Here is a 26,870-nt window from a genome sequence, read left to right as displayed (position 1 = left end):
GAAAGAGCAAGCCATAGCACTTCTAAATCTATACACAGTTAGCAAAGACTAAATTTCCTTCCTTTAAAAAAAAAAAAAAAGCTGAAGAATACAGTAGTCTAAATTTTTTTGCTAGAAAGTTAAATAATGTAACTGTTTTGGTTATGATCACTTAAATTTTCATTTTTAGTGAAAGGATAAATAACTATCAACAACTGTTAAGAAAATATTTTAAAATATTTGACAAAAGTGAAATAAAACTAAGATAAAAAATTCTGAGGCTATGATAAATGTAAAAATATACACTGAATCCAGACTCCAAAGGGACAGCCACAAAAATTAAGTTTCAAAAGCCTAGTGATAAAGATATGAATTATACTTACTTTTCAAAGCAACCAACAAAGATTTATATTGACCCTGTGAATTAAAATTTTCTGTATTTGCACAGCACTTTAAAATTAACAAGTCACTTTCATTTGAATATTCTAATTTAAATAATTATTTCTAACTGAAATAAAATAAAAAGATTAATACATAAACAAAATAAAATGGTTACCTTTCATCTGGGAACAGAGGTGTCAACCGTTTTTGCATCATGACTCCTAAGATGGCTGACTTAACACTTCCATGGGTATTCCCAAGATTATGGGTAATTAATGTCACCCTAGCTATAATTCACTCCTTTGTCTTCCACTCAGGAAAGTATTTCAGGATGCAATTCAAGGAAAGTTACGTTATTTAAAGAAATAATTAGAATATTTTCACTAGCACAAGTAAAAAGTTCCTGGAACATGCCTCAGCAGATTTCAACACATACTGTTTCTTCATAGCATTGTTGAAAACAACCAATAAAAGAGAGAGGGCAGGTGAGAATAGCCCTGAGACAGAAGGTATACGTTCCATATGCTTACTCCAAATTTTACTTTGGTCAAAGAGTAAAACAAATCAGTAGAAATTTTAGAGGCTAGTCAAAATTTATCTGTACTAATATAAACTGTAAAGTTTAATCAAATCAATTTTACATGACATTTAAATTTTCTGGAGCTCTTAAAATCTGCTATTACAGCCTGAGAACTGGCCCCAGTGCTTCCAATACTGTTGCCCATCTCCCTACAATTAATCCTTCCCAAATAAGCTAGAGTAACTGTTTGAAAAGGGAAATCATCAGATCACTCTTTTGTTTAAAAGTCTTCAATTGCTTTCTATTAAAAATAAAATGAAAACAAGACCCTAAAAACGAACTGTCCTTTGCCTACTTTTCCAATCTCATTTCATACCACTCTGTGACAGTCATCTAGGCTACAAATCAAATGTACCAAGTCTGCTCCCATCTAGGGACCTACTTACTTTCTGTTCACTCTCCCTGAATACTCTTTCAAAAGATGGTCTCAAGATCTGGCTCGTTAGAATACAAATATGATTAAAACAAAGTCTCAGCTCTGGAAGAGCTTACCAGGGTAATAATAGAGAAGAGAAGCAGAAGAGGAAAGGAGAAAGGAAGGAAGAAAGAAAGAAGACAGAATAGAAAGGAGGGAGTGTACAAGAAGACACTGCTATTACTGAATCACAAACTAAGTCCCACAGGAGAACAAAGGAGAATATAACCTGCTCCAGAGGAAAGATTTCTAAACTGAGATGTGTCACTGTCTTAGGTACATAACCAGGAAATAACAATGACACGTAACATGTATTACACGGCGATTATTCTATTTGACCCTCTATACCACAAAGGAGCCCGGTGAATGTGTATGATACAAAAGATGTCATTTGACCCAGGATCAGATACACTATACCCAAACTAGGCCAGTCAGAGTCACCCCAAAAGGATTTGCAATTTCAGGGGAAAGACAAAGGGGATAGGCGGGAGGTGGGACACTGGATCTGAATTACTATAATGATAGCGTCATATTAAAAAAAGGGCCCACTGCTGAGTTTTCTGTAGCTGCCCTGGTTCGTCTTTCCTGACACTTGATTGTTTGCCTTTCCCTGAATTCTGTGAGCAATCTCAATGTCCTTCCCTTAATCCATATTTTTGTCTTAAGCCAAGTGAATTGTTTTCAGTTATGTAAAACCAAAGCAAATGTAATAGATATATATGAAACACGGTGAATGTGCAATCATCCTAGCGAAGAGGTAAAGGATGTTAAGGGTTTGGGATCTGTTCCAAGTAGTATGAAATCACTGTGTGCAAATTAACTACACTGATACAGTAAGAAGAGGAAAATACTAGTGTCAGTCACTTTCAAATGCAGATTCAAATCCCAGACTATTTTGCTACCTATGTATTGTGAGCTTGAACAAGTAATTTAACAATGTTCTCAGTCCACTTCCTGAACTGCTGCTGGTAAGAATAACATCTGCCTTACAGTGTTGTCTGAAGATTAAAAAGATAAAAGAGGTCAAAACACTCAGCAAAACGTCTGGGATATAGTAGGAGCTCAATGAATGTTAATTTTCACCTTGTTTCCCAATAAGAATAAGATGTTCAGAGAATAAATAAAAAGTCAACTCTGGCTAGAGCAGAGGTTAGCAAATACAGCCAGGGGCCAAATCCACGGCACCACCTGTTTTGCATGCCCCACAAGCTAAGAATGGTTTTTCTATTTTTAAATAGAGACATGGTGGGGCGTCTGGGTGGCTCAGTCGTTAAGCATCTGCCTTTGGCTCAGGGCGTGATCCCGGCGTTATGGGATCGAGCCCCACATCAGGCTCCTCCACTGGGAGCCTGCTTCTTCCTCTCCTACTCCCCTTGCTTGTGTTCCCTCTCTCTCTGGCTGTCTCTCTCTGTCAAATAAATAAATAAAATCTTTAATTAAGAAATAAATAAATAAATAAAGACATGGTTTGAATATTGCCCCATGAAAAGATATGTGGAAATCATAAGCATTGGTACCTGTGAATATGACCTTATTTTGAGAAAGGGCCATTGCAGATATAATCAAAGTGAAGTCATATTGGATTAGGGTGAGCCCCAAATGCAATGCCTACTGGTCTATAAGAGAAAGGAAACAGAGATTTGGAAACAGAAAGACACACACAGGGAAGGAAGCCATTTGACAATGGAGGGAAAGACTGAAGTAACTCAGGTAAGCCAAGGTGTGCCACGAATTACCAGAAACCACCTGAAACTAGAAGAAGGAAGGAAGGGTTCTTCCCTAGAGACTTCAGAGTCTCCCAACACCTTCATTTCAAGTTTCTATTCTCCAGAACTGTGTGAAAACCGTTGTCTTAAGCCACCTGTTTTTGGTAATTTGTTATGGCAGCCCAAAGAAACTAATAAAAATTGGAGGGTTTTTTCATCAAAAGAATAGTATTTCCTGACATGCGAAATTATAAAAATTCAAATTTCAGTGTCCTTAAATAAGTTTAATTAGAGCACTACCACACCCACTTGTTTACATATTGTCTATGGCTGCTTTTGTTCTACATTGGCAAAGCAAAACAGTTACTACAGAGATCATATGGCCCACAAAGCCAGAAATATTTACTATCTGGCTCCATATGCAAAGTTTGCCAGTCCCTGACCTTAAACATTAATGCCTGAGACACAAGTAGTAAAGTTCTAAAACCAATCTGTACCAGTGAGAGATGACTAAGTAGTAGCTGGAAAGATTAATGACCTAAGTGAACAAAGAATCTAGGGATTTTTATCATGAAAAAAATGTTTTAAAGTTTTAATATAAATCAGGACTTGGCAAAAAAGACTGCAAAACACGAAGGTACTAGTCAAGAATAGTCCGATATGTCTTATTTTGTGAAGTAAGTTAAAAGACATTAGTTGTTGTTACAGAGAAGCTGGGTATGGTGGAAGGATGTGGAATAAGACTATTAATTTGCTTTATTATGCATCACAAGATACGCAGAAAACATCCAGTCGAGGTCTCCTGAAAATAGTATCAAATGGAATTGAGAAAATGATTTAAGAATTCAGGCATAGATTGGCATACCGTAGTCTTCTCTTTCCAGCCTAAATGCTAATTCTAAGTAAAACTCTTTGTTGACTAAACGTTCTAAAAACTTCTCAACTGGCCATCTATCCATACTATATGTATCCCATCCATAAGAGAACTTTCAGAATGATTGTCATAAAATAGAAAGTTTGGTCATGCTGTGGAATTTCTATAGTTAATTTTTTACTAAGATATTATGTATACTCCTATGCTCAGTATGTAACGTTCTTAAAAATTAGACTCCAACCTCCATCCAGTCCCATTTTACACAACTCCTCGATATCCCAAAAGCTTCTCCTGTATTTAACATTGTTATATACACACCTATAACACCCTACACTTCCCTTTTTGTAATACTCAATATTATTTTAATTACTTGTTTATCCTTTCACACTAAAGTGAATTTTATGATAGAAGCATTTCTGTCAAGGTTCACTATGATATACACAGGACTCAACACAGTGCCTGGTACATAGGTGCACAATAAATAAAAGTTGAATGAATAAATTAATGAAGGATGACTAAATACACCAGGCCAATTTAAACCTTCATCTTTCTGCACACAATGCTCCCTTCTGCTGAGAATTCCCTTTGCCTTGCTTATCCATCAGGAAAATTTGTACTCATCCTTCAAATGCAGCCTTGTCAGTAAAACCCTTCATTTCCTGGCAAATTGTTCCATCCTTTCTCCGCATCACTAACATAATATTTACCATATCATACTGTAAGGTATCTATTTGCCAGTACTTACAGTTCATTATACCACAAGTTTCTCAAGGACAAGAACTATGTTTTATTAGTCATTGTTTCCCCCAACATTTAGCCCAATGTATGGAATATGTGAGAAGTGAAAATATATTTGCTAAGTGTACAAATTAAGATTATCTTAAAAATTTAAGACAAAAAATAAAGTTCTAAACCATAGAACACTGTACCTTTAAGTATTTTCTCCATTAAGAAGTTAGTTTCAGTAATATATTGAACAGTGCTTTAAACAACTATGACTGCATATTTTAGTTAAAATAAAATTTAGAGATTAATTAAATATTATCTCATGTTGCAAATTATTTTATTACAAAAATAATATAGCCCCACAATAAGACTGGAAAGTATTTAGAATAAAACCTGAAATTCCTTTTCACCAACATTCCCATTTCAGACATATTAACTATAATTAAGCCATTTAGCATTTTTAGCAAAATGAATCTTTCTGGTTCTTTATCTAACATTTATATACATACATAAATGTGTTTGTGCACATATGCTATAAATCGTAGTAGATATAAATCATTAATTTATACCAATCCTATTAACACAGTTCAACTTAAATGCATCCAAAATAAATGTCATAGTTTAATTGTAATTTTCTAATATCTGGAATCAATTAGTTCACGAAAGTTTCAAGAAGGCCACCCAGTAATAAACACAAAATAAATTGTGTCTGCTGTCCTGTTAGTGATAATTTTTTATTGCTACCACGGTTTCAGATGTCAGAGTAATGACTTCCATATTCTGATTAAAATGCAAATTGAAGCCATATGTAAGAAAAGCTTAGGCTTTCAGTATCACTATTTTCTGACTTAAAGCACAATAAAAGTATGTTTATAAAGGCTAATAATTACCCAGATGAATTATACCAATTCTGGATGTAGAAATACGTACTTTTTACATTGTAAACTATGTCAATACATACAGTTGTAGCACATAAATTAATAGCTACTGTCATATATAAATATATATATATATATATATGTAAAAAATTGGCCAGAGGTGGGTCAAAACTATAAAACAATAACAGAATGGATGTTAATTGATTTTCCTCAAGAGTAAAATTTGGAAAGTGATTTTATAAAAACCTATTTTTAATCTTCAGACTTGCTAAAGTAACTAAAATTATCTTTAATCTATACTCTAATAAGATAAATGAAAAGTAAACAATAGATTGATATTATTTTATTTTGCCGTGTTAAATAATTCTACATAAATCAATTTAATGTTTAGTGAGTTTCTAAGACTATGCCACAAGTTTCCCAAAGATCTTCTTAGACTGTGATTACAAACTGACCAGCTCAATGATAAATTTAAATATTATAGGCTCTACTTTTTCTTTTTTATGTGACATTAAACTTTAAATGGCTATGTACAGAAAACTTTCTTTTATTTTAGAAAGCAAAATTATAAACAGTACTCCCCCCAAAAAACTGAATCGTGAGTATTCTACTCAAGAGTAAATATTTCTAAATTTAACCATCTACCTTACCTAATATCAGCTAGATGTAAAAAATTAATAGAAAAATCAATGCCAGCTAAGCCATTAAATTACACAATTTATAGACCTCAAAGGTAGTAAACTCAATGTAAATAGAGTTCAGTTGCATAAGTATAAAAGTGAAGGTGACTATAAAAGTGTTTACTGAAATAAAGAGGGACTGGCATGAGGTAGGGCAGGGATAAACCACAGTTCTGAAGACAAATAAAATCACTTTAATTTACCTTAAAAAATGTCCCACTTGAAATATGGAGACAGAAATCTTTAAAGAGTGAAATCACTAAAGTCATTTCCAATGCAGAGAAAAAGAAATCTATAAACTAAAGTGATCTAGAATTATTAAGGTTTAAGTTGGGATAGGAGGGTGGGGGATGGGGTAACTGGGTGATGGACATTAAGGAGGGCAGGTGATGTAATGAGCACTGGATGTTATATAAGACTATGAATCACTGACCACTACCTCTAAAACTAATAACACATTATATGTTAATTAATTGAATTGAAATAAAATCTTAAAAAAGAAGGTTTAAGTTGGAGAGGACACATACCACATGATTTCACTTACATGTGGAATCTAAAAACAAAACAAAACAAATGAATAAACAAACAAACAAAAAGCAGAACCAGACCCACAGATACAGAGAAACAAACTGTTAGTCACCAGAAGGAAGGGAGGATGGGCAAAATGGGTGAAGGGGAGTGGGAGACACAGGCTTCAAGTTACGGAAAGAATAAGTAACAAGGATAAAAGGAACACCATAGGGAACATAGTCAACGGTATTGTAATAGCGTTGTATGGTGACAAATGGTAGCTACACTTGTGGTTAGCATAGCACAACCTATATAGACTTACAGAATCACTATGTTGGTATACCCAAAACTAATAACATTGTGTATCAACTATACTTAATAAAAATGAACATGCATACATACATACATTCATTTCAAAAAATTTTTTGAAAGGATATTAATAAAATGTCACAGGCTTTTCCCATTACTATCAATTCTTTTAAATAAAATAATGGACATTGTGTTCTTAACCATTTGGCTTATAAAAGTCTCTTAAAATTAAACAAATTTCTTTAATACATTTTTAAAAATACAATATAAACTATTTCATTTAGTGCTTAATTTAAATAAATCAGTTACCAGAGTTTCTCTTACAGAGCTCAAGATTCCATGTTTCTCCCAAATTATCTGTATATACTGCTTTTGTTTGGGTTCAAAGATAATAAAGGTGACTATGCATGAATTTTCTGGTATCAATCAGTGCTCTATTCTAGACTTCTGTTTTTCTAGCTACGTGCAGGACTAGCTAGTTTGCCAAAGTCTCTGTTGTAAAAATAATATGCCATTACAAGTATTGCACCCTTGGTTAACTAATCTGTACAGTTACTTTCAGGCTCTGCACAGACATGTCCCTCAGTTCACAATCAGCCTCAGTATTGTTTCTTTTGCCCTCCTTATTTACAGTAGCCTGTAACACATAGAAAAACAACTTAAGTGTTATACTTTAGTCCCTGATTCACACATAATACAACTCACATACAATTCACTCTTGTCAGTATAAACTACAACTCTGTGACAATATTCAAAAAGCAATCTCAGCCCTGTGGACTAAGTCTAATATACTGGCTGGCAGAACAATGATTTCATTTTCTATCCTTAGGCTCCTAAGCCATATTCTAAGTAGTTTTTTCCCTTAATTTAATTAAAAATTTTTAAAAAGGACTTTGGGAGGTCCATAATATCTAAGAATAATTAAAACCAAAAACTCACAAAGAGAATTTTGGTCAAATTAAAACAAGGACAAACATTTAGAGTAAACAGTGAGGAAATGGTCTAATTGGGACCAGAATTTTAAAAAATGAATTTCAAAACTTTTTTCAGCTGTTAACTGACAGGTCCATACTTCTCAGTGATTTGCTTTTTTCATAAATATTAACTTTAAGGGGCTTCATGAAATGCCGTATCTTTTAAAAGACCTGCAATTTCATTTTCTAGTGATTTGTACTAAACTCACATCAAGCTATCAAATGTATGCAACATAGGACATCATCTAGAGACTGCCAAGGACAACCACATCTTAACCTAACAGAGCCGTTTAAGGATTAGTGAATATTTTACATTATACTAATTTTGGCTATACGATACATCCCAATAGCAGTGACCTTGAAAATGATAACTCCCAGCCTGTCAGCATAAGCGTGAGTAAAAATAATAATAAAATAAAGAGGGAAAGAAAAACAGGCAAAGTCAGAGAAATGACATAAATGTGAATACTTATAGTGCTGTTCAACTAGCAACTCAAAATGTACTTTATTTGATTTTAGTTATTCAACTGGGTTATCACCATAAATCTACATAATATGCTTATACGTTTACTTTTTATCCAGCTTTATTGAGATATAATAGAAATATAATATTTTTTTAAGTTTAAGGTGTACAATGTGATGACTTCATACATGTATATATTGCAAAATGACTACCACAATAAGGTTAGTTAACATCTCCATTACCTAACATAATTATCTTTTCTTTAATGGTGAGAACATTTAATATCTACTATCTTAGCAACTTTAATAAAGTATATAACACAATATTGTCAACTATAATTACAATGCTATACATTAAATCACCAGAACTTATTAATTTGTACTCACTGACCAGCATCTCTCCATCTCCTCTACCCCTATCCCAGCTCATGGCAACTACCATTCTACTCTGTTTCCATATCATCTGCTTTTTTAGATTCCACATATAAGGGAAATCATAAAGTATTCATCTTTCTTTATTTTACTTATTTCACTTAATAACACCTTGCATATCCAACCCAGTTATTCCAAATGGCAGGATTTCCTTCTCTTTTACAACTGAATAATACCACATTGTATATATATACCACATTTTCTTTATCCATTATTGAGACACACATAAGTTCTTTAAATGTCATGACTCTGTGCAATAATGCTGCAATGAACATGGGAGTGCAGATATATCTTCAAGATAATTATTCATTTTCTTCAGATACATACTTATAAGTACAATTGCTGATCGTTTGGTAGCTCTGTTTTTAATTTTTTGAGGAAAATCCATACTGTTTTTCAGTGGTTGTACCAATTTACATTCCTACCAACAGTGCACAACTGTTCCCTTTTCTCCATATCATCATCAACGTTTCTCTCTTGTCTTCTTGATAATGGCCATTCTAGCAGGTAGGAGGTGATATCTAACCCTGGTTTTGATTTGCATTCCCCTGACAATTAGGGATGTTGAGCATTATTTTGGGTAACTGTTGGCCACTATGTTTTCCTTGGAATAGTGTCTATCCAAGTCCTCTAAAAAACTTTAATGAGATACTTTTTTGATATTTGGTTGTATGAGTTTCTTATATATATTTTCAGTATGAACTCCTTATAATCAGATGTATGGTTTATAAATAGCAGAGAGAGAAATAAAGACAAGAATCCCATTTGTGATTGCATCAAAGACAATGAAATACCCAGGAATAAATTCAACCCAAGAGGTAAAAAACTTGTTTTCTGAAAACTATAATACATTGAAGAAAGAAATTGAAGGCAACACAAATAAATGAAAAAATATATCATGCTCATGGACTGGAAAAATTAATACTATTATAATGTCCATATTACCCAAAGCAATCCACAGATCCAATGCAAACCCTACCAAAATAGAAATATATTTTTCACATAACTAGAACCAAAAATCCTGAAATCTGTATGGAACCAAAAAAGATCCCAAAAAGCCAAAGCAATCCTGAGATCTCAAAAAGAATAAAGCAGGAGTTACCATAATCTTAGATTTCAAGATACACTACAAAGCTATAGTAATCACAATAGTATGGTACTGGCACAAAAGGAGGCACACAGATCAACAGAACAGAATTGAGAGCCCAGAACTAAACCCACATATATGTGGTGAATTAATCCTTGACAAAGGAGACAAGAATATACAATGGAATGGGTAAAAGACATTCTCTTCCATAAATGGTGCTGGGTAAACTGGACAACTACATGCAAAAGAATGAAACTGGATAACTTTCTTATTCACAAAAATAAACTCAAAATGGATTAAAACCCTAAATGTAAGACCTGAAGCCATAAAAGAAAACATAAGCAGTAATCTCTTGGATATCAACCTTAGCGATATTTTTCTGGATCTCTCTACTCAGGCAAAGGGCACAAAAGCAAAATAAACAACTAGGATTATATCACACTAAAAAGTTTTTGTACAGTGAAGGAAACCATCAGCAAAACAAAAAGGCAGCCTACTGAATAGAAGATATTTGCAAATGATATATCCAATAAGGGGTTAACATCCAACATATATAAAGAACTCACATGCCTCAACACCAAAAAATAACAATAATAATCTGATTTAAAAATGTGCAGAGGACCTGAATAGGCATTGCTCCAAAGAAGACATAAAGATGGCCAACAGACACATGAAAAGATGTTCAACATCACTAATCATTAGGTAAATGCAAATCATAACCACAATGAGATTTCACCTCATTCTAGTCAAATGGCTCATATCAAAAAGACAAAAAATAACAAGTGTTGACAAAGACGTAGAGAAAAGGAAATCCTTATGCACTGTTGATAGGACTGTTAGTGCAGCCACTCTGAAAAACAATATGGAGGTTCCTCAAGAAAGTAAAAACAGAAGCACCATATAACCCATTAATTCCACTTCTGGGTATTTCTTAGAAGGAAATGAAAATACCAATTTGAAAAGATACATGCTCCTCTATGTCTATTGCAGTGTTATTTACAATAGCCACGATATGGAAACAACTAAAGTGTCCACGGATAGGTTAAGTGTATAAAGAAGATGTGGTAGATATACACAATGGAATATTACTCAGCCATAAAAAAGAATGAAATCTTGCTACTCGTAACAATATGGACGTAGAGAGTATTATGCTAAGTGAAATAAGCCAGACAGAAAGAGACAAATACCATATGATTTCACTTATATGCAGACTCTCAAAAACAAAACAAATGAACAAACAAAAAACAACAACATCTAAGAGACAGACTTACAGAGAACAACTGATGGTTGCCAAAGGGAAGGGAGAGGCAAAATGGGTGAAAAACTAAGAGTTACAAAATTCCAGTTATAAAATAAATAAGTCACAGGGATGAAAAAAACAGCATAAGGAATATAGTCAATAATACTGCAATACACTTACCATGGTCGAGTATTTCATAATGTATATAATGTTGAATTACTATGTTGTATACTTGAAATTAATTTAACACTATATGTCACCTATACTTTCACCAAAAAAATTAAATATCCTGGCCTCACTAAATGATTATGGAAGTAATCACTTTTCTTCAACTCTCTGATATAGTTTGAGTAGAACTGATATTATTTCTTCTTTAAATATTTTAGTAGACCTCACCAGCAAAGCTACCAAGGCCTGGTATTTTATCCGGGAAAAGTTTTTTAACTACAAATCCAATTTCTTTAATAAATACAAGGATGATCATATTATTTATTTCTTCTTGAGTGAATTCTGGTGGTTTGCATCTTTCAAGAAATGTAACCATTTCATCTAAGTTGTCAAATATATGGAATTAAACTTACTCAAAATATCACTGATTACTGTACTTTTAATACCTGTATACTGTATATTAATATCACTTCTCTAATTCCTGATATTAGTAACTTGTATCTTCTTTCTTCTTCTGATCAGTCTGGCTAGAGATCTATCAATTTTATTCATTTTCTCAAAGAACTAGCTTTGGGTATATTTTTTTCTTTGATTTTCATGGTTCTCTTCACTTATTTCCACACTATTTATTATTTTCTTACTTCTGCTTTCTTTGGGTTTAACTGCTCTTCTTTTTCTAGTTTCTTAAAGTAGAAACTGAAGTCATTGATTTAAGACCTTTCTTCTTTTTCTAAACAGACATTTAGTGCTATAAAGCCCCTCTGAGTAGGCAGTAAGTATTTACCACAAATTATGATATGTTGTGTTTGCTTTTTGTCCTGATCAAAACACTTTCTAGTTTCTCTTTTGATATCTTCTGAAGTACATTTCTTTCCAAATATTTGGGGATTTTCTAGTTTCTTTTACTCATTTCAAATTACACTATGGCCAAACAACAAATTGTATGACTTGAATTCTTTGAGACTTGTTTTGTAGTCCAGAATATGGTAAATATTAACAACACTTGAAAATAATGTACATTCTGCTGTTGGATAGAGAATTCTAAAAATGTCAACTATATCAAGTTAGTTAATAGTGTTATTTAAAGCTTCTATAAGCTTAATGATTTTCTTCTGACCATGTCTATCAATTATTAATAGAAGAATGTTGTAGGCTCCAAGTATAATTATGAATCTGTATATTTCTCATTGCAGTCCTGTCAGTTTTTGCTTTACGTATTTTGAAGCTTTCTTATTAGGCGCATAAACATTTAGGATTATTATATCTCAGATAGCATAAAAACCTTACATCGCACTTTAATTCTTCCCTCTTGAACTTTTTACTACTGTTGCCATACTTTACTTTCACATATGCTATAACCCTGACAAACTACATTGCTATTATTTTACAATTATAATTTTAAAGGGATATATATATATGTAAAGTATTTTTTATATTTACCCATGTAGTTATCATTTCCAGTGATCTTCATTTCTTTGTGTAGACCTAGATTTCCAACTGTTACCATTTTCCTTAATACTTCTTGACAAATTTGAACATTTCTGCTACTACAGGTCTGTTGGTGATGAATTCCTTCAGGTCTGTTTGTCTGAAAAAGTCTTTATCTTTGTTTTTTAAAAATATTTTTCTGGCGACGCCTGGGTGGCTTAGTCAGTTAAGCCTCCGACTCCTGATTTGGCTCAGGTCATTATCTCAGGGCCCTGAGACTGAGCCCCACATTGGGCTCCGCGCTCAGCATAGAATCTGCTTGTCCCTCTCCCTCCACTCCTTCCCCTGCTCTCTCTCTCTCTCAAAGAGATAAATAAATAAAATCTTCAAAAAATATTTTTCTAGGTATGCAGCTCTAGGTTGATAGCTCCTTTTCTTCAGTTCTTTAAAGGTGTTGCTTAACTGTCCTCTGGTCTGTATTATTCCCAGTGAGACATTTGCTGTCATCATCTGTGTTCCTCAGTATAAAATGTTTCTTTTCGTTGGTTGATTTCAAGATTTTTTCTTTATCACTGGGTTAAATGACCATGATATGGTTTGTTTCCTTCCTATTTCCAGGGTGCCTGAGGTTCATTAAGCTTCTTGGGTATGACAGTTTAGTTTTCATCAAGTTTGAGACATTTTCATTATTCTCCAAATGCTTTTATTGACCCTCCCTCCCTCTTACAGAGACTTCTGTATGCATATCAGGCCAATTCAAGTTGTCCCATTAGATCACTAATATTCTGTTCATAGTTTTTATTTTCTCTTGGTGTTTCATTTTGGAGAGTTTCTATTGCTATGTCTTCAGGTTCACTAATGTTTTCTGCAAGGTCTGACATGCCATTAATCCTACCCTGTGTATTTTTCATCTCAGATGTTACAGCTTTCATCTCTAGAAGTTTAATTTGGATCTTTTTTTATCTTCCATATCTGCTTAACATGTTCAGTATTTCTCCTAGCTTCTTGAGTATACGGAATACAGTAATAACTACTATTTTGATGTCCTTGTCTACTAATTCTGTAACAGGTATCACTTCTGAGTTGGTTTCAAATGATTTGAGTTCTCTCATCATTCTTGGCTATTTCCCTAATTCTTTTCATGCCTGGTAATTTTTCATTGTATGCCAGACACTATGACTTTTACCTTATTGATTGTTGTATATTTTTGTTTTCCCATAATTTCCTTTAGATTTATTTTGGGATGCAGTCATTTGGAAACAGATCCTTTCACGTCTTGCTGTTTATGTTGTTGTTGTTGTTGTTGTTGTTGTTGTTGTTGTTGTTATTTTAGTTGGGCCCAGAGTAGTATTTAGTCTAGGGCTAATTTTGCCCCACTCTGAGGTAAAATCCTTTTAATGCTTCTAATGACTTCTAATGTTTCTAACTCTTCACAATGCCTTGCAAATTATGAAATTTCCCACTCTTAATGGTGGGAACAGTAACCATTCCTAGCCCTGCATGAGCTCAGAGGATTTTCTTCCCTCTAATGGGTTTTGCTGGTTCTTTCCCCAACCTCAGTAGATTCCTCATGTGCATGCACCAATCAGAACTCACCTAACTATTTGCTAGGATCCTCTGCATATCTCTGGAGCTCTCTACCTTTCTCCTCTCCTACCTGCAAACTCTGGCCACCTTGTCTCCTTGGACTCCTGGCTATATCTTGTAAACTCTGGGACACAGTCAGGCTCTGCCTCAGTTTCAAATCCCTTCTTCATGGCCTAGAAATGCTCTCCAGGTAGTAAGCCAAAGCAATCAAAGGGTTCACCTTGCTAGTTTCCAATCTTTTAGGAATCACTGTTCTTCACTGCTTAATATACAATGTTTTGAAAACTGTCAGGTTTTTTTTATATTGTCAGTTTTTTTGTTGTTGTTTCAGGCAGAAGGGTAAATCTGTTCCCTGTTATTCCAATTTAGCCTGCATCAGAAGTCATCTTTTATTTTAAACATAGTAAACACAGAAGTTTTATAACATTTTCAGATAATCCCAATATACACAGTGTCTGCAGGTCTGTTTTGTTCTTTATTGTTTCTGCCAGATCTTGATTTTGGTGCCTTGTTTTTTTAAGTGCTTGATTATTTCTGACTACCAAAAAAAGTATGAAGAAGAACTTCTGCTTCTAGGAAGAACTGGTATACACCTTTTCCTTATTCCTCCCACTAATTACAACTAAAAACCCTGGGCATTAGTTATAAAACAAACATTAAAGACTGAAAATTGGAAAGAGAGCAGACCATCTACAGATCTTACAATTCAAAGAATGACATGGTGGTGAGTAGCCTTATATACCCCAGTCTTAGAGCTGAAGAAGCCTAGCAAGTTGGAAATGCTAATAAGCACAGACAAAAGTCTACTCTGTCTTGCTAAAGGACCAAGATAAATGCAGTCTATCAAAACACAAACTTCTGAACAATAACCACTCCACTCCAACCAAACATGACAAAACACACACACACACACACACACACACACACACACATGAAACAAAAAACAACCCTGTGGTCCAACCCCCACTAGCAATGACCAAATGACCACCCTCACAAAGCTGTATCAGGGCACCCTAACACCCCCAATGAGGAAGAGTCGGAGAATACCAAGTACTAAGTCAGAAAATACCAATACCAAGTACAGTCAGAGAATACCAAATACCAAGACTTTCATCCCCACTAGCTGATAACTAGGTCTCTGCTTCCCTACCTCCACCTCAGGTGTCAGCAGAGACCACGTTCGTCCAGTAGTAAAGAGGAGCCACCCCCCCTCCAGGGGTCAATGAAAGCCAAATGCTTAATATATGGGTTGTTTTTGTATCTCGCATTTTCCTTTCTTATATGCTGCTTTCCTTTGTCTCTTTTATTTATATTCCTTAGTAAAATTCTGCTTCGCATCTGCTTCTTTTAGATGTACTTATTTTTATTAGTTGTCCTTTGCATTTGTCTCTTTCAATTTTCTAATATATATTTTATATTATCTTTCTCAAACAAATAGAAAACAAAGCTGTATGAAGACTAGTTATGATGATAAGCTATACCCAAAGAGAAACTACACTCTTTTCTCCTTTGGTCTAACTGACCTTGTAGTAGTACTCCAAGTCATTTATAGCAGAGTCCCTAATAGTTTCAAAGTTCAACCTCCAATCCTAAAATCCCTAAGATGATTAATCAAATTATTCAAATAAAAACACAAGACAAAGATGCACAAGACAAAACTCTCTCCTAAAGTAACAATAATTCTACCTCCAAATGAACTACTAGAATGGTATTTCTCACATTCCAAGCCATTCTGTCCTTTTACCAGAAAGTACCTGATCTAAAAATCCATCTTCTCAAATTTTATCCATGCACACCCAGAAAAATTCACAAAACACTCACGTACAAAGATGTTCATCACCACATTGTGATGTTGAGGAACTGTAAGCAATTTGGATATCCATTGCTGGAAGAATGAACAAGTAAAATGTAGTGTCTGAAATATTCTAAAATTAGATAGTGGTGATAGATGCTCAAAAAGGTAAATTTTATGGTATATGATTTATATCTTAAAAAAACATTATAGAATATATATAGGGGATGAATATTCTGGCACACCATGCAGCAGTCAAAGCAATGCATTGGAAGTACATAAAACAACACACATGGGTACTGAAATATGGGGCACCTGAGTGGTTCAGTCGGTTAAGCGGCTGCCTTCAGCTCAGGTCATGGTCTCAGGGCGCTGGGATCCAGCCCTGCAACAGGCTCCCTGCTCATCAAGGAGTCTGCTTCTTCTTCTCTCTCTGCCCCTCCCCCTGCTCATGCTCACTCGCTCACTCACTCTCTCTCTTTAATAAATAAAATCTTACCAAAAAAAAGAAAATAGGGTGTCAAGTTCAAAGTAAATATAATACAGACATATTTTGAAAATACAGTTTTAAGGAAGAAATAGAAAACCTGAACAGACCCTTAACTAGCAAGGAAATTGAAGCAGTAATCAAAAATCTCTCAACAAACAAGAATCCAGGGCCAGATGGCTTCCCAGGGGAATTCTACCAATAATTAAAGAAGAACTAATACATATTCTTCTGAAGCTGTTTCAAAAAATAAAAATGGAAGGAAAATTTCCAAACTTGATCTATGAAGCCAGGATTACCCTGATTGCAAAACCAGACAAAGACCCCCATCAAAAAGGAGAATTACAGACCCATATCCCTGATAAATATGAATGCCAAAATTCTCACCAAGATACTAGCCAATAGGATCCAAAAGTACATTAAAAGGATTATTCACGACCCAAGTGGGATTTATTCCTGAATTGCAAGGGTGGTTCAACATCCACAAATCAATCAACGTGATACAGCACATTAACAAAAGAAAGGACAAGAACCATATGATCCTCTCAAACGGTGCAGAAAAAGCATATGAGAAAAAACTTAATAAAATACTCAATAATAAATAAATAAAAATAAATTAAAAACAAAAATAATAATCCTTTCTTGATTAAAACTCTCCACAGTATAGGGATAGAGGGAACATACCTCAATATCATAAAAGCCATAAACAAAAAGTCCACAGCAAATATCATTCTCAATGGGGAAAAACTGAGAGCTCTTCCCCTAAGGTCAAGAACACTGCAGGGATGTCCACTATATCACCACTGTTGTTCAACATAGTAGTAGAAGTCCCAGCCTCAGCAATCAGACAAAAAAAGAAATAAAAGACATTCAAATTGGCAAAGAGGAAGTCAAACTCTCACGTTTTGCAGATGACATGATACTCTATGTGGAAAACCCAAAAGACTCCACCCCAAAATTGCTAGAACTCATACAGGAAGGAAAACAAAGGAATGTACTAGTTCAGGAACTCAGCTGAGGACAGATCCGATTACTCCTCTGTTTATTTCCTGTGGGAAAACAAGGTCATTTGGTTGGCTTAAAGGACTTGCATCTTAGGGCTAATGGAAGGAGGGAAATAAGAACAGATATAAAGATCATACTCTCTCATCTTTGCCATTTTAAATAGTATTTGCTCCCAATCTACATTCCATTCAATAAGTACTTACTGAGCATATATATTATATACTAAGACTATTTGTATCTCTATAGAGATATGTCAATGAACAAGCAAGAGTCCTTGCCTTTAAGCAGTGTATACACAGTAAGGGGGAAAAAAGACAACAAACAAAACCATTTCAGTACTTATAAATATCACGGAATAAGACAGGATTATGAGTTACGGAGTAGAGAGGTGAGGGCAAGTTGTTTAACTATGATGGTAAGAAAGGGCTTTCTCAGCAGGTGACAATGGGTCAACTATATAAGGAGGAGATGCTAGCCAAGAAATTTAGGGAAACAGATTTCCAAGCAAAAAGAAAAATAAATGCTAAGGCTATAAAAGAACAAGCTTCAAGCATTCAAGAGACAGAAAGAAAGGCAATGTAAAGAATGAGAAGAAAAAGTAGAAGTCAGAGTCTTGTAAGCCACAGAAAGGCATTTGAATTTTACTTGGTGTATAGTGGGAAGGGAAGGTTTTTCTGAGTTTTAAGCAGATCATCAACATACTGTAATCTGTACTTCCAATGACTCTGACTTCCACATATTGAAGAGAGACTACAGGAAGACAAGAGTGGAAAGATGCAAACCAGTGAGGCTATTAAGGTAGCTCAGGCAAGAGATGTTAGGGCTCGGACTATGGTTATAACCGTGGAGATGGCGAGTCACTTTAAGATCCAGAATATATTTTATTAGTAGAATAAGACTTCCTACTGGATTCAACTAAGAGTATAAAGAGAAGAAAAGAGTGAGAACTCTAAGTTTCTGGCCTGAGCAACCACATGGATGGTTGACGTCATATGCTACAGAGGGAAGGCTTAGAGGAGGAATTTGAGGAAGGATGTTTATAATTGTTTTTTTAATTTAATACTTTCAGTTTCTTTCTTTCAAATTCATCTGTCAAAGTTCTCCAACTAGTTTACAATCCATTTTGTATTTCTTTTGTATCCTCATGTGCCTAGCACAATAATGATATATAATAAATAGCTGCTAAATCTAATTAAATTGAAGTGGCCTTACAAGAAAACGTATGAATCAACATTTTCAAACCTTATGTTTGGAAAATCAAATACAGATGTTTTAATCACAGACACTGCATGTTTAAAATTAAAACACAAATGCTAGAAGAAGGCCTACTAAATACATATATTTACAATTTTAAAACGCATACATTGTTCAACGCTTGGTTGCATAAATGAAATTGCAGAGAAGTTTTTCAAAAGGACCTATAGAGAAAGATTTTTAAATGTCATAAATTATAATTAAACTAAACATAAGTGAACTACACCTAACATCACATTTTAAATAACTGTTAGCAGTATATGGTGAATTTTGAAAGACTGGGACCCTGTCATTGTCACAACCAACATAATAAAGGGAAATCATATCAATGCAAACTTTTATGTGTTCTCTTTTAAATAATACTGTGGCAAAGTTGAATCTAAGCAGCTGGTATTCTTGTAGGTAAATGATTCTAGTATATTAGCCCCAAGAAAACATTTCCATCATTTTAGAGCCATATCTTGGGCAGAAACAAGAGAAAACATTTAATTCTTTATTTTATACCATGTCTATACCTTTCATATATTTCGCCCTTTAACAACTAATTTTCTATCAATTCTAAAAAGCTAAAAAACTATACTATTTTTAAAATTGTACACTTTTCCTTCCAAAATTGCTAACAAACACATAACAAGAAAACATTCTCAAATGGGTAGTAATTCAATTGCCTTAAGTTTGTAATTACTAAAACTGCTAATTAATCCTTAAGGCTACAAACTACTGATCTAATAACTGAGACTTGCCAGGGCTTACTGACAGATATCATACGTAATAAGAGTAACAATAAGGTAGACAAGAAAAGACCTTTGATAATAACAAAAGTACTAATAGATATGCCGTTTATTTAGAGTAGCTGGCTCTTCACCTGTTCCTTACAACACTAACACAAACACAACTAACAAAATGTATACTCAAAATTGCATAGCAGAAACATTACAATGTTTTCTGTTTTGAGACAACTATCAATACAAAAAAAAAAAAAAAAACAGATGAGGTTTATTTCCACTGGTTTACGTATTTCTCTCCCCAATAAAGTAGAAGGTCCCCCAGAAGCAGAAACTATATAATCTTGCTTATTTTAATGACTCCAATTTCACTTACAGAGTCTAACACAGTAGTTGATCAATGGTTCTCATCCTTTTTTGATTTGTGAACCTTGACCCCAGCTTGGCAATCCTTGGAAAGGCAATTTTGTCCTGTGGTCACCAATGACATGTCTCCAAGATAGAGCTGCTTCCAAGTTCCCTCCTTTCTTCAAGGTTCAAGTCCCATGTAATTCAAAAACTTTCTGATTACTCCTGCCCAAAGCTAACTTCCTTTTCTAAAGTTCAAAGGACTGTATTGTTTTATCACACACTTGACATGAATGCACTATCTTGGACTATTAATTACCTATTCATTTTAAATCCAGATCTAGGTATACCTGTCCTCTCAACTAAATTAATTTCAAGGACAGAATAATGGCTTATATTCATGTCCCAATACCTAGCAAAGTGCTGTGCATGCAATAAGTATTTACTAATAAAAATAAAGACAAAGATAATAAAGATAATATGAAGCCAGTTCTGCATACTCTTCTATATTGTACTCATTCAAAGGCATGTCAATGCCTTTGAAATTTTCTGGTCAAAATGACTAAGGAACGGGTAACAATCACAGCCAAAAATAACGAGATGATATTGTTACTAACCAAGTTATTATTTCATTGTCTGCCAACATTTTAAGGGGGGCTGTGTATATATGTATATGTATGAAACCAAGCCATTGTCATGAAGATATAACAAGATGTGGAAAGGTAGGAGTACACCCTCCAAAAAATGATTATTTAATATCATGAGCAATGAAAACTATACAGCACAGTAACAAAAGATGTCACAAAATAATATGTCCCCAATTTTTTATATATAATATGTAATGTGAATGTGCACTTATGTTTGTGTATTTATGTATGTACACTGGAGGAGAAGGAAGGGAACAAAAAACACTAAAATGGTAGTAATCACTACATGGTAAAATTACAGATGATTTTTACTTTCTTTTTTTATGCTCTTCTGTACTTTCCAAATCAGAAATACATACCTAAATACAAAAAATAATTTTAAAATAAAAGCTCCTAACATTTAGAAATATTGTTGTTGATATTATAAGGCAACAACTTTAACTTAGTCTAGTAAGCAATACAATCAAGTTATAGAACAAACTTATTTCTTAAGGCTGAATTCGGTCTCTCTGAAAATATTTAAATCTTTACTTACTCTGCACCACCTACTCTCTTACTAAAGAAACAGTTTTATACTAATAGTATAAATAAAAAGCTCTATTTAGATAAAGAAAATTAAGCTTATTAGGCTATCATTGGTACCAAGAATGAATTATGTATAAGTTCACTTTCCTTTAAACATAGTCAAAATCTATGTTTAAAAGGCCATTGATTTCGTTAAAATTCTGTGGTTAATGATAAAAAAAATCCTTAATAAAGGATCAAAACTAAGTTTTTATTCTTGTCATAAAGGAACGGTTCTCTATCTTGACTACAGAAAATATCAACATCAATAGAATTTTGATACTACTATAGTTTTGTAAGATATTACTACTAAGGGAAGTGGAGCAGAGTGTATATGAGATCTCTGTATTATTTCTCACAGCTGCATATGAATCTATGTATGATTCCTTCAATAAAAGGTTTATTCTTAAACAAATACAATATTTTAAGGGCAATCTCCAACACTGATTATATCAAACAAAGTTAAAGATTGTCTCTCCGGGAATTAACAATCTAAACCAGGCAACACACACAAAAAAAGTTTGTGAAACTTTACTTAGAATTTAAAGATAAGTATATAAATTTACAGATAACATTTGAGTATTGAAGAATATACCATGTGGTAGTATAAAAAAGCATGCGCATGGTTAAAGAAAAAAAACACATTTAAACTCAAATCTATTCTAGTATGCAGGAGAAATATTTTTTAAGTTTCTTGAAAAATGAGAAAGAAGAGCAGTACCCACAAAAGTCTGGTGTCACTATTACGGTTCTCACAGCATGCTATAATTTATATTCCAGTCCTTTTCAAACATTATTATTTCTACTGTGACTTCTTCACTAGGCAGCAAACCCCTTAAGTATAAGAACTACCTCCATCCTGTCTATCAGCAGATAGCACAGTAACAGACATATGGTAAGTGCAGAGCAAAAATTAAATATTTTATACCTGAAATGAGTTGCTAAATAGAACTCTGAACTATATTCCCTTGTTAGAGAATTCAAGAACCTCTGCTCAGATAAATAAATAATTTTTTCTTAGTTGAATTTTTCAGTGTTGCCTATTAATTCTAGTAAATAACTTTAAAATTTTTTCATAGAAATATGTTTTTAAATAATGAACTTGACAATGAAAATTATATAATCTTGATTATATATTTACCATAAAGACTATCAGACTAGAAAACACTGATTTCATTCCTGTGAACTTCGAAATTTAGAAAACCAGCTAACTATGTTATTAAATATACTCAGTGTTTGGAGATAGGACCAATGTTGTTCTAATGTCCAAGAATAAAGACATCACAAAAGCTCATCCTTAAATCATTTTCCCACAAGAAATGGCAAGACAAGCAGAGTATGAAATGAAATTAAAGATACAGAGAAAGAGATACATAGAGATATATATCCTATCAAGGATGAAGATCTATGCTTAAAGAAAAAAAACAGTCATAAAGGGCACAGGGCAGTGAATCACTTACCTCCTGAAATAAATGGAAATAAAGTCATATATGATAGGAATAAACTAGACGGCATCACAGCTCTTTTAAACATTTAAGACTATCCTTCAAAACAGAAACAGAAGATCTTCTGAAATTTCAGTAGCCTTCCTTTCCTTTTTTTTTTTTTTTAAGGGAACTTTCTTAAAAAAGAAAGATAAAAAGACATGGGAAAACTTCAAAAGCAACAACAACAAAAAAAAAAGGAATTACTTACCAAATTGGCCATATAAATTGTGAGCAGCCCTCTCCTGCAAATAATTTTAAAAAGAGATAGAGTGAGATTAAGCATCAATTTGACTTAATAATCACTTTATCATTTTTTTAGAAATTAAAATGATTATCAGGAGGAGTTGAGAAAAAAGGCAGATTATACGGAACTAAGTTTTCAGTACCCTAACAACTGGATCTAAATAGATTCTACAAGTCATTCTTTTCAGTAGTATTAAATATTCTATTTAGTGGTCATTAATTGAAATTATTTAAAATTATTATTGCCCTGTAATTGTTAACTAGATTTACTGCAGTGATCATTTCACAATATATACCATTATTGAATGATTATGTTGTACACTTGAAACTAATATAATGTTATGTGTCAATTATATCTTTATTTTAAAAATTACTATTTTGTTATCATTATGTATTAATGGGAAGAGAAGTATAATTCGCCATTTGTCTACATTTACACTAGAGAATTCTAAATTTAATAAAGAACCCTAAAGAATTCATCTTGCCAAAGTCTCAAAGTCAAGGCCAAAACAATACACATTTATTGCAAAAAAAAAAAATTAGGTCTTCTATTTACTTCACACACAATGCAACTGTTTATTAGATATCCTTACAAATCATACTAAATCACCTTGGTTTTAACTTTGTTGTTAAGTGAGAAGTTAGGCGATAAGTAAACTTTCTAATGTCAAAGGACAAATGAAAGTTCGATAAACATTCGCTTTACAGAAAAACTGCATATTTATCAAACTTATTTAATGAAAATTAAGGTAGAAACTCAAAGGATAATTTTATGCCCTTAATCACTTCATTTAACTTATACTGCATGTAAGATCATGAATGAAGCATATCTTATTCTTTACGAAAGAGGTCTTTAATGTTTTAAGAGTTTAAGAGCAGAGTTAAAATAAACTCTGATGGGGCACATGGGTGGCTCAGTCAGTTAAGAGTCTGCCTTCAGCTCAGGTCACGATCCTGGAGTCCCAGGATAGAGCCCCACCTCTAGCTCCCTACTCAGGGGGGAGACTGCTTCTCCCTCTCCCTCTACCCCTCCCCCTGCTCCTTCTCTCTGTCTCTCTCTCTCACTCTCTCTCACTCACTCTCTCAAATACATAAATAAAATCTTTTTAAAATTTTTTAAAAAATAAGGGGCGCCTGGGTGGCACAGCGGTTAAGCGTCTGCCTTCGGCTCAGGGCGTGATCCCGGTGTTATGGGATCAAGCCCCAGATCAGGCTCCTCCGCTATGAGCCTGCTTCTTCCTCTCCCACTCCCCCTGCTTGTGTTCCCTCTCTCGCTGGCTGTCTCTATCTCTGTCAAATAAATAAATAAAATCTTTAAAAAAAATTTTTTTAAATAAACTTTGAAAATTATAAAAATTTAATTGGAGTTTCAATTTTGAACACTTCTAGTACTTAAAAAAAAAACTTTGTAAATAAAACAAGCACCAATATCAAATCATTTTCACTTAAATTTCATGCCAGGTTTTAATATTAACATTGTCAATGAAATCTTCCTGAAGTCAGATTCAGTCATACCTAATCTGGATTGTTCACTATTTAAAATGGCCTAATAAGATTTCTAATATCCCTAAGCCACATGGAGGCAATATGATTTAACCAAACAACTGAAGTTTGAGAATCAGGGTTTCATTTAACTTTAATTCTCTGGTACTCTGTAATTTAATTTTGTCATTAAAATGAGGGAGCAAGGGGAGCCTGGGTGGCTCAGTCAGTTAAGCGTCTGCCTTTGGCTCCGGTCATGATCCCAGGGTCCTGGGATGGGCCCCTATGTCTGGCTCTTTGCGTGGCAGGGAGCCTACTTCTCCCTCTACCTGCTGCTTCCCCTTCTGTGTTCTCTCGCTACCTCTCTCTCTCTCTCTCTCAAATAAATAAATAAAATCTTAAAAAAAAAAAACAAAATAAAGTGAGGGAACAAAACTAGTTACCTTATATTTTTAAACATAAAAACTATTTAAAGAAAAAAGCATACATTTATCACCAACAGATAAACATAATTGGACCTACTCTGGTTGAGAAGGGGAAGGAGATCTAGGCGAACCCATGGAACCAAACCCTGCAGGCAATGACCCTGTTCGGCAGGTCCTAACACACCTCAGCAAAACAACAAAATTCTAATGCTCCTCTAAAAAAGAATTTAAAAATCACTGGTAAGGGGCGCCTGGGTGGCACAGCACTTCAGCATCTGCCTTCAGCTCAGGGCGTGATCCCGGCGTTATGGGATCGAGCCCCACATCGGGCTCCTCCGCTATGAGCCTGCTTCTTCCTCTCCCATTCCCCCTGCTTGTGTTCCCTCTCTCACTGGCTGTCTCTCTGTCAAATAAATAAATAAAATCTTTAAAAAAAAAAAAATCACTGGTAAGATGATCTTTTAGCTTTCTTGTCTATGATTTGTACAAATGAATTGAAATCATTCTTACTAATCTTTACAGATCTTACCAGTTCCTACCAAATTCTAAACCAATATTCTACTAGTACTTATTTTAAGTAAATTACATAAAGAATTAGGGTAATATCAACATCCGAGAGTCACACATACACAGAAAACTTAAATCCTTCTCAAGTAATACCTATTCTTACCAAAAGCTCGTTACATATGAAGAAAAAAAACAATATACTTAATCACAAAACCAAAAGTGTCTCTGCAATTTCAGTGGTAGTGCCCAATTTTACATTTCCTTATGAAGTGAACTAATGTATTTGTTCCACTAATCTATTTCCATCTCTAAAATTCAACAAATTATCTACCTGATAATATAACTGTTAAGCTTTAACTACCAGGCAAAGATTATCTTGTTTACCTTCACATTCTCACACACCTGCAATAGTACCTGGCATCTAATAGGCATTAAACAAATGGTTATGGAATTACTAGACAAAGTGTTACTAGGAACATAGCCTTATAAAAAGGAACATACTAGAGACATATAACGTGTTACAGAAATATAGTCGCAAAAGAGAGCCATTAAACAGGAGGGAAAATTAGTGATATCAATTTATTAGCAAAGATGTGATCAGATTATTTTACATCTGCATAAAATTTAATAATTTACAAGGTATAATCAATACTTGAAATAAGATTTTATATCATCTCAGTAGTCCTATGAAGTGTAATGTAGATTCTATTATCCTTACTCTACTGAAAACCAAGAGTCAGAAAAATTAAGTGGTTTCCTTACGAATACAAAGGTAGCACAAAGACAAGCTGGAATTAGAAGTCAATTTCATGTTCTTTCTAAAGCACTGCTCCTACGGCAGAAAATCTGTCCATTACTAACTTACCTTTAAATTCTGTAATGACTTGTTTAATACAATATCCTAACAGGCTTCTGTGCTTTGAGAATGAGTAAAGCCCTCACACACTCTTACTACTGGGGGAAAAGCAGAGGATGTACTGTTATTAAATTGCATCCTATCCTGGAATCAAGTTTAACTTTATTGTTCTTAAATAATGAGGAAGAGCACCTCCTTCCCAGCTTTATCTGAATTCCAACCCAGAACTAATAGACTCAAGAATGAAAAAACAGTATCTGTGAAGGGCATCATGTGCTGTATTACATAGCAGACACTTCTTGGTAGGTTTCCCTGGTGTGGTGTCTTCAACCTCAGCTCCAATGTCAATTTGGGAGGTACAGAATATCAGAATATTGATTTATCACTTCTCCAGGGATGTTCTGTATCACAAGAAACTGATAAGTCAATTAAATGCCATTTTATTATTTACCACTTGACTATCTCTAGCCGAGATCTGAAGACAAACAGGTCACTCCCTTCTTAGTTGAGTAAATTCTCTCTGGAAACCAAGTGACCTATTAAAATACTATTACAACAGTGATGGGGAAGGAGGAGGTGCCAATAACAACAAAAGATGGCCTAAGCCTAACTAGGAAGGGCTAGGGCCAAGA

At 33.9% G+C, this 26,870-nt stretch overlaps 1 protein-coding gene across 2 annotated transcripts in view; it reads right to left on the bottom strand.

Moving 5' to 3' along the window:
• Positions 1-26,870, bottom strand: part of TMEM135 (transmembrane protein 135) — a 251,792-nt gene that overhangs the window by 183,254 nt on the left and 41,668 nt on the right. For both annotated transcript variants that reach the window (XM_040630949.1, XM_008704430.2), the window contains one exon: positions 22,934-22,967. In XM_040630949.1, coding sequence (XP_040486883.1) covers positions 22,934-22,967 — 34 coding nt within the window. The remainder of the gene's footprint in view (positions 1-22,933; positions 22,968-26,870) is intronic.

This window comes from Ursus maritimus, unplaced genomic scaffold, assembly GCF_017311325.1.
Source record: "Ursus maritimus isolate PB19 unplaced genomic scaffold, ASM1731132v1 scaffold_16, whole genome shotgun sequence".
Lineage (NCBI taxonomy): Eukaryota > Metazoa > Chordata > Mammalia > Carnivora > Ursidae > Ursus > Ursus maritimus.
This window is presented reverse-complemented; position numbering and strand designations above follow the sequence as displayed.